At 40.3% G+C, this 10348-nt stretch overlaps 1 protein-coding gene across 1 annotated transcript; it reads left to right on the forward strand.

The window, feature by feature from the left end:
• The first annotated feature begins 631 nt into the window (after nucleotides 1-631).
• On the forward strand, nucleotides 632-3552 carry LOC103714738 (transcription factor MYB61). Its single transcript, XM_039114647.1, has 4 exons — nucleotides 632-1425; nucleotides 1523-1704; nucleotides 1852-1981; nucleotides 2132-3552. Exons 1-4 carry the CDS (start codon nucleotides 1295-1297, stop codon nucleotides 3189-3191), a joined length of 1503 nt encoding a protein of 500 aa, XP_038970575.1. The 5' UTR covers nucleotides 632-1294; the 3' UTR covers nucleotides 3192-3552.
• The last annotated feature ends 6796 nt before the right edge of the window (nucleotides 3553-10348 follow it).

A 10348-nucleotide genomic window follows, 5' to 3' on the forward strand; every position in this document is an offset into this window, starting at 1 on the left:
CTCAATCATGAAGCTGTACCCTTCTAATCATTTATGGGGAAATAAAATTAAGACGCCAACATATATACTGCGTGCATGTCTGATTATTTTATTCTTACGTTCTCCTCCCACAGCCAGTTATATACTGGTGCTAGAAAATTTCTTAAGTAAAACTTCACTCCAGCTTGTAGTCTATGATTAAGACTAGAAAGACATCAAGCTGAACGGCATCAGATAGAGAGACACAGCTTATTGAGTCCTCCCACTTGCGCAAATAAAGCCTAAGATAGCCTTTCCATTGCACCGTATTAAGCTTTCAGCTCACTGTATTACCTTTGCACCGCGCATACGAGAAATCATTAGAATTTAAGAAGCAATGCAGAAATGTGCGGGCACCGATCAGCATTTACGGAAACTACAGAACAAAACGTACTGAAATTAAGTTTTGTGATGAAATTGCAGGTGTCGCAGCTAGCACAAGTGATCGAGTATTAGGCTTAATTAAACCTGTATTTTGAGATTATGCGGTAATATGGGCAGAGCTAGCAGAGCATTATTTAATGACTCTGTGTCTTCGGTTATAAATATAAAACCGAACTTGTTCCATAGGTAAGTTTCACTGTCCTGAAAGAAAGCAAGGGGGGTGGGATCCAAGCTATGTATTCTCCCAAATGGAAGGATACCAAATTCCGAGGGAAGTACATAAAGAAAGATGCCATCTGTTCTGGAATAAAATAAAAAAAAAATATAGCATGCTGTTCTTTCGGAACAATGATGAAAACTTTCGGAAGGCGATCAGAGATTTGGGAATTTACCCAGAAAGTAAAGAGGGGCCCTGTGAGCTGCTCCCACCGTCACAGGATCATTGCGGGAATTCGGATGGGTATCTTATTTTTCTGGCTTTCTCGGGCAACGTAGAAGCAAACTACTATATTGGCAAAACGCTCTCAAACTAATCATAGATGGGTATTTCTTGCCATGACAAAACTTTCCAACCCCTTCCCCTTTTCCGAATCTGTGGGTGCTGTGGGACGAGATCTTCGTGATAAAGGGTAGCGAGAAAAGGCGAGAGGTTGGATTGCTTGGAGTCCAATGCAGAAGAGACTAATGGGGAGAGCTAGTTCAGAGTCAAAAGTCTTTCCCGATATGTTTTGTGTTAATTTGTTACCTTGTTACTTTTACTGGCTTGGTTGTAAAGCTAATTGGAGATGGAAAGGCTTGTAGTTCTCTCCATTAGAATATCGGGGTGACTGCCCCACCATTGCTGCACCGGAGGCATTAATTCTCGGAAGGGGATGAGACATTTGCTGCTGAGATGATTGAACCTCCTCCCCCTTTCTCGCCACCTTCAAAAGAAGGGGAGGAGGAGAGAGCGAAAAAGGTGGGAAGAAGACCTCGGCTGAATCCCCACACGCTTGACTGCGACCCCTCCCGCTCCCCTTTAAGGTCAGCCCCTTTCCTCCTAGTTCCATCCCTTCCTCGATCGCTGCTGCTTGGTCGATCTCCATCTCTTTCCCTGACATTCCTTGCGACAATCGAGCAGGACTGATACCGAAGCCTCTGTCGGTCGGAACGCATTTCTCGGCGTCGAAATGGGGAGGCACTCCTGCTGCTACAAGCAAAAGTTGAGGAAAGGCCTGTGGTCTCCCGAGGAAGATGAGAAGCTCCTGAAGCATATAACTAAATATGGCCATGGATGTTGGAGTTCAGTCCCCAAACAGGCAGGTAAAGTGGCACCACACCTGCCATACTCCACACATAAATAGCTGCCATGCATTTCTGACATGACCAAAATGGAGATGTGGACATGCTAATCTCTCTCTCTCTCTCTCTCTCTCTCTCGATTTTTCTCACAAATCCAACACAATTCAGGCCTTCAGAGGTGTGGGAAGAGCTGCAGACTGAGGTGGATAAACTACCTGAGGCCTGATCTAAAGAGGGGCACATTCTCACAGGAGGAGGAGGACCTCATAATTGAAGTCCATGCAGTCCTAGGAAACAGGTACAGAGCGCCAGAATCTCTCTCTCTCTCTCTCTCTCTCTCTCTCTTTTGGGCTTTTCATGGTACCACTACTGACTGACTGCCGAGTTCTGACATGTCTCGTTTCCCAACACATTCTTTCTGTTCCTTCTCTTTTTCAACATTCGGCAGGTGGTCGCAGATTGCAGCGCAGTTGCCAGGGAGAACTGACAACGAGATCAAGAACTTCTGGAACTCCTGCATTAAGAAGAAGCTGAGGCAGAGAGGCATCGACCCCACCACCCACAAGCCGCTCGCCGAGACGCAGCAAGGCGGGGACGACAAAGTCCCTGCCAACGGCGGCCGGAGCATTTCTGGAGCCACTGACCTCGGCCTCCCCTCCTCTGCTGCTCTTAATCCTTCCATACCCAAGTCCGCTCGATCTGTGATGCAGATGGTGGATAAGTTCGCCGGGGAGAGCTCGAACCCGAAGAATTCGGCGACAACGGGCGCTCCGCAGTTCCTTCTGGACCGGTTCGTCGCCAGCCAGGACAGCACATCAAGCTGCCGCTCATCCAACTCGCCTGGCTTCTTCCCTCTTCCACAGTCGAGTTATGCCTCCGACTGCGGTGGCAATCGGACTGCTTCGGTCGGCCTCGCCGTCACCCCCAATCCACTTCTCTGGTTCAATCACGGCAGCCAGTTAGTTGATTCGAACCCGGAATTCAGCTGCTGCAGCGCGATGTCCACTCTGCTCCCGTCTGCCTCCGGCTCAGCTCTCTCGACTTGGATGGGCTTGAAGCCTGTGATGGATAATCCTCCACCGAGCTGTGCCGGCATTTCCTCCTACTGGGAGGCTGCCAATTGCAGCAGCAGCAGCGGGAGCAGTGGGAACACCGGTGGTGGAATTGAATTGCAGAGCAACAGCTCCTACTTCGACAACGGAATCTTCCCATGGCCGGACTTGCCACCAGATAGAGACGCTCCAATCCAGCTCCAAGGGGAGCCCGAGGACCTGAAATGGTCCGAGTACCTCCACGGCGCCTTCCCGGCATCCGCAGCAATCCAGAATCAGAGCCAACCTCTATATGGCGACATCAAAACAGAGAGCCAGTTCATGGTCGATGGCTTAAGTACCTGCTACCTGAATCAGCAAGCACAGCAGCAGCAGCAGCAGCAGCAGCAGCAGCAAGCTTCGAACATCTACGGCAAGGATTTCCAGAGTGTATCTGTTGCTTTTGAACAGATTTAGATTGCGAGAAGATGAGTACAGTGGAGAAAAAGAGAGATACCGAAGCTGGAGCTATCCTACGAGGAGAATTTTCGACTTCAGAAGGCTCGAGTAATATAAAAAAGAAAAAAAAAACTTCTTTTAAATTTTTACAGGTGTGCGCGCCATAGATTTTTCTCTTGCAGATAGGTCTGATGACACAACAACTTTCAGCAGCTCTTCAGCCCTGAATATTTGTGCAGACTGAGTGAGACTAGCTAGGCGCAGAATAAAGATTGTTTCGGTGTTTTTTTTTTTTTTTGTCTGTCCCTGTTTTCCTTTGCAAATTCCCATATCGATGTTATCCCTTGTAAACAATCAAAATCTCTACTTTTTGTTTGTCCGGGTCGTCTTCCACTCTCCCTTCTTTACTGCAAATATCATATCATATCAAACGAAGAAATCACCACAAGGTATGGTTTCGTATCGGCAGTCCTCCGAGATGCGAATGGTTTCAACTTTTCCAGCAGTCAACATGCGCTACCTCATACTGTATACGTTCGCAAGACTAGATTTATACGTACCTGTCCGCCTGTCGCTGGCTTATGCGATAGCTGCTCGGATAAATGCATGCTTTCTACTTCATGGGGAGGCTTTGGAGGCAAGGGACTGAGATGCTTGGTTCTTACTGTCGAAAAAGGCGATTCCATCGCCCTCCCTCCAATGAGAAAAGCAAACCATCCATCCAATAATAGACGGATAAGGATCTATTGCAGCCACCTAATAGCAGGAAGAAAGTGACCCTCGAACCCATATCGATCACAAGCCATGTGATCTGGTCACCTTTACCTCTAGGCATTATTTCAAGCCCCCCTCACTCTGGAAAGCTGGAAGCTTGCAAATCAAGAGAAAGCATGCGACGCATGTCCATGTTTTCGAATGACATAGCATAGAGAAAAAGCAAAAAGAAGAAAAGAAGGCTTATTCCGCATTCCCAATATTCCTGCTCTCTCTCTCTCTCTCTCTCTCTGTGTGTGTGTGTGTGCGCGCGCGCGCGCGCGTGTGTTCTGCGTGCGCTCGCAGTAAGATGGCATCCATCGTAAGTTAGAACTTAACGGCAGACCTGATAAGGATGGGGGGCCAGCATGTCTTCAGAACTTTCTTACGTCTATTAATCAAAACGAAGAAGGTGACATCGGATGAAACAGGGGGCCCAACATTGACTTAGGATCATCAGCGGACAGAAGAAATACTAGAGATATGCAACGTTTTCACCTCAACGTAATTTCGCCGACTACATGATAATATCTAAAATATTCATCATCTTGCGAGGGCGTGACTCACAGCAGAGGATGACCTGAGGAACAAGCGTGGCATGCTCTACAGCATGCACAAACGGATTGTCCCCCATTAATTTATTATGGCCCTCATGTCTATTAGAAATGCATGTGAGCTGTGTGGTAAGATGCTTTTGCTTGAGCTGGAGGAGCTCATCACTTAAAAGAAGGGGATGAAACAAGAGGGTTAGATTCAAATGGTCCATAAAATTTGATCTTTATGCGCCCCCATAGCAATTATGGAGGTCTGTATGACGGTCTTTCCAGGCTAGAAACCTCAGGCCCCCACAGCATTTAAGCTCCACAACTCACCAATTTTTGTCCCGCAAATCGTTGCAAACCCGCAGAGATGATCTTCAGCAGAGTGTTCGAGCAGATGTTATTAATGGAGGGGGAAATACATCTATGATGCATGCGGAGAGAGCATAAGTAGGTGATGAGCATAATTGTATACTGGTGCCTCATTATCCAATGTATTGCACAGTATATGTAATTCAGTCTATGCGCATGTCATGATGTACTGAATATGTTTATAGAAAATACTGCCAGAAAGAGATCAGTCAGTCATCAAATGGCCATGTCCAAACCTATATAACAGATGAACACAGGCAAATCTTTCTCCCTTGTGCCAAATTGCCTAGACTGCAAAATATGTATCTTCTCTTTTTTGCCTAGACAAGTTCTATTTTGTATTAAATCATCAGTACGGTCTATAATAGAAGCCTACCTGGTGCATCGAGTCCTCTCTTCCTCTCCCTCTCCCTCTCCCTCTCCCTCTCCCACACACTCTCTCACAAGAGAGAGAGAGAGAGAGAGAGAGAGAGAGAGAGAGAGACCGAGCACCATAATTATCCAAGTCTAAATGCTCGAGCAATCGGCTCATTTATATCTGCAGTTATACTGCAGCCCCGGGTGTTTTATCTTCTTTCTGACAGGGGGTGCGACATGAGGACTTCCAAGGAAGTCATACATCATCTGCATCACATATGAGAAGTTCTTTGATGGATATTTGAAACTCTTTTTGATCATTTGTTAGTCAATGATGTATGGAAAACTTCACTAGCGAATTCATGCTATAGCCTATTAAGAGGCGGCCTATCAATTAGGTGCTACTGCTCGAGGTTATGATGTGGAGGCAAAAGACGGAAACAACCACTGTTGACACCACCAGGCATTAAGAGAAACCAAGTTCCCAGCCAAACATGCATTCCTCCTCCAGCAGCAGCGAACATGACACAGACCATGTCTTACAAGAGAATGAATGGATAGGGAAAAAAAGAATGTGAAAAATAGGACATGGGTACCAGGAGAGCTGGGAGAGAGAAGAGACAATCAGTGACCCATGGAATAAGTTAAGATCTTTTATTCCCTCCACTGTTATTGTCTTGACGCAAGCAAGGACAACGAGAGCAACAATGGAAAAAAGAAAAGGAACAGATGTCATCCAAGCTTGGGCAACCCCAGCTCTGGGCAATGATATCAAGATGACTCGAGCGAATGTTATCAACTTCGAAGGCTTGAATAATAAAAGGCTTCTTCTAAATCTATACAGGTGTGGAACAGATTTTTTGCGTCTCAATTGGCCCGATGTTACAAAAACTTCAGTAACTCTTCAGCTTCGAATACTAACTAGTTCAAACAAAGTGGGGCTAGGATAGGAGCGGCTCAACTCTTAGGTAACTCACCTAAGGCCCCAATCCAAAAAAGACCCACCGCAATCCGCAAATATAGTAGAGCTACAACAATTTCAGTAACAGAACATGCACCCGGTACTCCAGATTCATACTCCAAAGAAAAAAGGCGCTCGACGTGGAAGGATGGACGGCCGAAAATTGCTGTTGCTAATTCATTTTGGTACAGAGTCGGCTCAATTCTTAGATGGCTGAGGTTGTCGCCTGAGACTCCGGTCTGAAGAAAGGCCCACCACAGCCAACAAATAAAGTAGAGCTACGGCAATTTCAGAAGAGAACAAGCACCCAGTAGTGCAGATTTATACCCCCAGAAAAGAAGACGCTCGACATGGAAGGATGGACGGCTGGAAATTGCTATTGCTAATTCATTTTGGTACCTAGTACCTACCTCATGCCTTCAAGACGACAAGACGTCGGAAGGGGAAACGTCACCGTCCCAATCCCATCATAGCCAAGAACAGCCGAACAGGAGATCAAACTTTTCTTCTTTCGTTGTTAAGGAAAGGCGAGTCCTTTCCACTTTCCAGCTTTTCTATTGCTTATCGGACCTATTCCTTCTTCGCCATTCCTCCTTCCCCAATCTTATTGCTTCTCGCTCAGGGCAGTCAAGCTTCTCACAGAAGCGTGACCCGGGCCCGGCGACAACCTCCAAGTTCTCTCCTATTGGACCTCTCCCCCCTTCTCTGAGTTCTCTCCTCTCCAGCCCCCACCTCGCCGGCTCGCCAAGAGGGAGAGAGACATGGACTCAGGGAGAGAAAGTGAGAAATTGAGAAAGAGAGACTGAGAGAGTAGGAATACATTATACATGTAGGGAAAGAAGCGGAGACGGAGAGAGCGTGGGATAAGAAGCAGAGAGGCCCAAAAAGAGCCAGAGAAAGCGTGGGGTTTGTTGGCTTACTTGGCTACTTGGCTTCTTCTACTTCGTCTTCTTTTCACTTTTCTTGGGGAGCTAGAGAGAGCTAGAGACCCAGAGAGTACCACGTTGTTTAGATCATTTTTCAGTTTCCTTTTTTGTTTTAATTTTCTGCACAAATAGTGATTTCTTGATTCTCAATTTCTTCATCCAAAATAAAATATTTTTAACTAATGAAATATATTTTCTTTTCTATTCTTTTTATAATCTTTGAATCTAGGATTATTTTGTTTCTCAAGATTTCAACCATTCAAGTGTGTTCTTGTTGTCAATTCTGCTTGGTTGATAACTGATAAGGATTTAACCTTTTTTTTATTCGCTTCTACTGTTGATCTGGGTGAGATAATCAAATGAAGTTTTAAGGGTCAGGGCCTCTGAGTCAGAAGTTAGAGTTTTAGTGGATTATTCTTGGATTTCTTGTTCTCTAAGTCAAAAGTTAGAGTAAAAATTAAAATTATCATGTATTAAGTGAAAGAAGTGGAGAAGAATTGAAGATCTGAAGTGTTTTTGTGTTATGCTTTGGTGTTGCAGGGAGCTGCTGGGCGTTCTCAACAGTTGCAACTTCGGCCACTTCTCCAACTCCACCCTTTCTCGATCATTTATTATTTTTAATTTTTTTATATTTTTAATTATCTTAATTGTTTTGATTGATAATATTATTTTTAGATTCAAATGTCTAATAGAAAATATAAATATGAGTATGAAAAACTCAAAAATAAAGAAAAATCGAAAAATTCATTCAATCTCAAAAAGAAACTCTAGATAGATTTGTTATCACAAACAAACAAAACATCACATCAAATTCAACTCAAAAAATAGTAACAGAATAAGCATCCGAAATAGTATTAGAATATAACATTAAAAGAATGAAACAAAATGAGATTGACAACTAGATTCATAGTAGTATTCAAACATCTACTGAAACAATCTCTAGTAAAGAACACAATGAGGAATTAGATGGAGATAGGATAAACAAGGATAGTGTAGAGCTTAGTGAAACTAATTTTATTTATACAAATATATATGATCCTGATTAATGGAAACAGATTGATACAAAGTTGAGAGAGCTATTATTGGAAAGAAGTTCAATTAGAGATTATGATCTTCATTTTTCTAGGGATGAAAATAATAGATACTTCTCTATGATATATTACATTCATAAGTTACCTAGTGGTGAAAAATATGATAGAAGATGGTTAGTGTATTCGAAGAATTTGGATAGGATATATTATTTTTGTTGTAAATTATTTGATTCAAAGTTTAGCACGAGTCACTTAGTTAATGAAGGAACTAGGAATTGAAAAAAATCTAGGTATTAAGCTCAAAAATTATAAAATAACTAATGAACATATTACTAACATGAATAGGTGGATTAATTTAGAAGTGAAATTGTTGAAAAATAAGACAATTAACAAAAGTCTCCAAAAACAAATAAACCAAGAGAAGGATTATTGAAAAAAAATACTATTGAGAATTATTGTTGTCGTGAAAAATCTTGCAAAAAATAATTTAGCATTTTGGAAAAAAAATAAAAAGATCTACTAAAGAAATAACGAAAATTTTCTAAGTCTTATTGAAATGATTGCAAAATTTGATCTAGTAATGCAAGAACATGTTCAAAGCATTCAACATGGTGAAATTCACAATCATTAATTAGGTCATAACATTCAAAATGAATTAATTCAAATGTTAGCATCTGAAATTAAAACTATAATAAGTAAAAAGATTAAATAAGTAAAATATTTTTTTATAATACTTGATTGCACTCCTAATGCAAGCCATCAAGAACAAATGATCCTAGTTTTAAGATGTGTAGATACTTCAACAAGTCCAGTAAAGGTAGAAGAATATTTTTTATAATTTTTAGAAGTAGATGGTACCTTTGGAAAAGGCCTTTTTAGTGAACTTATAAATACAATAAAAAAATATAAAGTTAAGGTTAATGATATAAGAGGACAAGAGTATGACAACGAGTCTAATATGAAAGAAAAGCATCAAGGCGTACAAAGAAGATTATTGGATATAAATCCTAGAATATTTTACACACTATGTGGGTGTCATAACTTGATTTTAATATTGTGTGGTACTGCTAACTCATATCTTAAGGCTATATTTTTTTTTGGAGTGATACAATAAATTTATACCTTATTTTCTTTTTTATAAAACGATAAAAAATTTTACAAGATAATGTATCCACATTGACTCTTAAACTCTTGTCACAGATACGTTGGAAAAATTGTAATAAAAGTGTCAAAGCAATTAAATACCAAGCTCCTTAAATAAGAGATGCCTTAGTTCAATTAGTAAAAACTAGTAAAGATCCTAAAACAAAGAGTGAAGCCACATGTTAGCCACATATGAGATTGAGAATTTTGAATTCTTATTAGGCATGAATATTTGGTATCATATATTGTTTGTTGTTAACTTAGTTATTAAGAACTTACAAGCTGAAGACATGTATATTAATGTTGTTATAAATTAGTTAAAAGGTCTTCTTTCTTATTTAAAAAGTTATAGAAAAAATGGATTCATGGCTGCTTTGATTTTATTTGAAGAAATTGTAAATGAAATGAAAATAGAACCTACATTTCGTAAAAAAGGTATGATCCATAAAAGAAAACAACTTAATAAAAATAGTGATGATGAGACAGCAAAATCATTTAAAGAATCTTTCTTCAATTCAAAAAGGTGAATCTTTTTTTATTTTAGAATTGATTACGTTTTATATATAGGAGATCAAACTATTTCTTCAATTCAAAATACGTTTGAACAATTTACCATATATAAAGATGTTTTTGGTTTCTTGTTTAATTTTAGAAAGTTAAAATCTTTGAATAAACAGGATTTGAAAAGGTATTGTCTTAATCTTGAAAATTTTTTGAAGCATGGTGAATATTCTGATATTGATGGTTTTGATCTATTTTCAGAGTTAAAACTTTTAAAAAAAATTTACAAACAAAAACTTGTACCCTATTAATACTTTAAGTTTTATAAAAAAATAAATTCTTTTCCAAATGCATACATTGCTTATAGGATATTATTAGCAATACATGTAACAATTGTTTCTGTTGAAAGAAGTTTTTTAAAATTAAAGTTGATAAAATCTTATTTGTCGTCAGCTATGTCACAAGAAAGATTAAATGGATTAGCTATATTATCGATTGAAAATAGTATTTTAATGAATCTTTAGTACAAAAATTTGATTAGCAATTTTGCATCTCAAAAAATTAGACGAATTATTTTTAAATAAATTTTTAA

The sequence above is a fragment of the Phoenix dactylifera genome, chromosome 1 (genome assembly GCF_009389715.1).
Source record: "Phoenix dactylifera cultivar Barhee BC4 chromosome 1, palm_55x_up_171113_PBpolish2nd_filt_p, whole genome shotgun sequence".
Classification (NCBI taxonomy): Eukaryota; Viridiplantae; Streptophyta; class Magnoliopsida; order Arecales; family Arecaceae; genus Phoenix; species Phoenix dactylifera.

Bases quoted from the DNA above. Each gene is read 5' to 3' on its own strand.
- LOC103714738 (XM_039114647.1), top strand. From the start codon at position 1,295: ATGATTGAACCTCCTCCCCCTTTCTCGCCACCTTCAAAAGAAGGGGAG. The intron at 1,426-1,522 runs GTCAGCCCCTTT...ACAATCGAGCAG, and splicing joins CCCTCCCGCTCCCCTTTAAG to GACTGATACCGAAGCCTCTG. The intron at 1,982-2,131 runs GTACAGAGCGCC...AACATTCGGCAG, and splicing joins CATGCAGTCCTAGGAAACAG to GTGGTCGCAGATTGCAGCGC.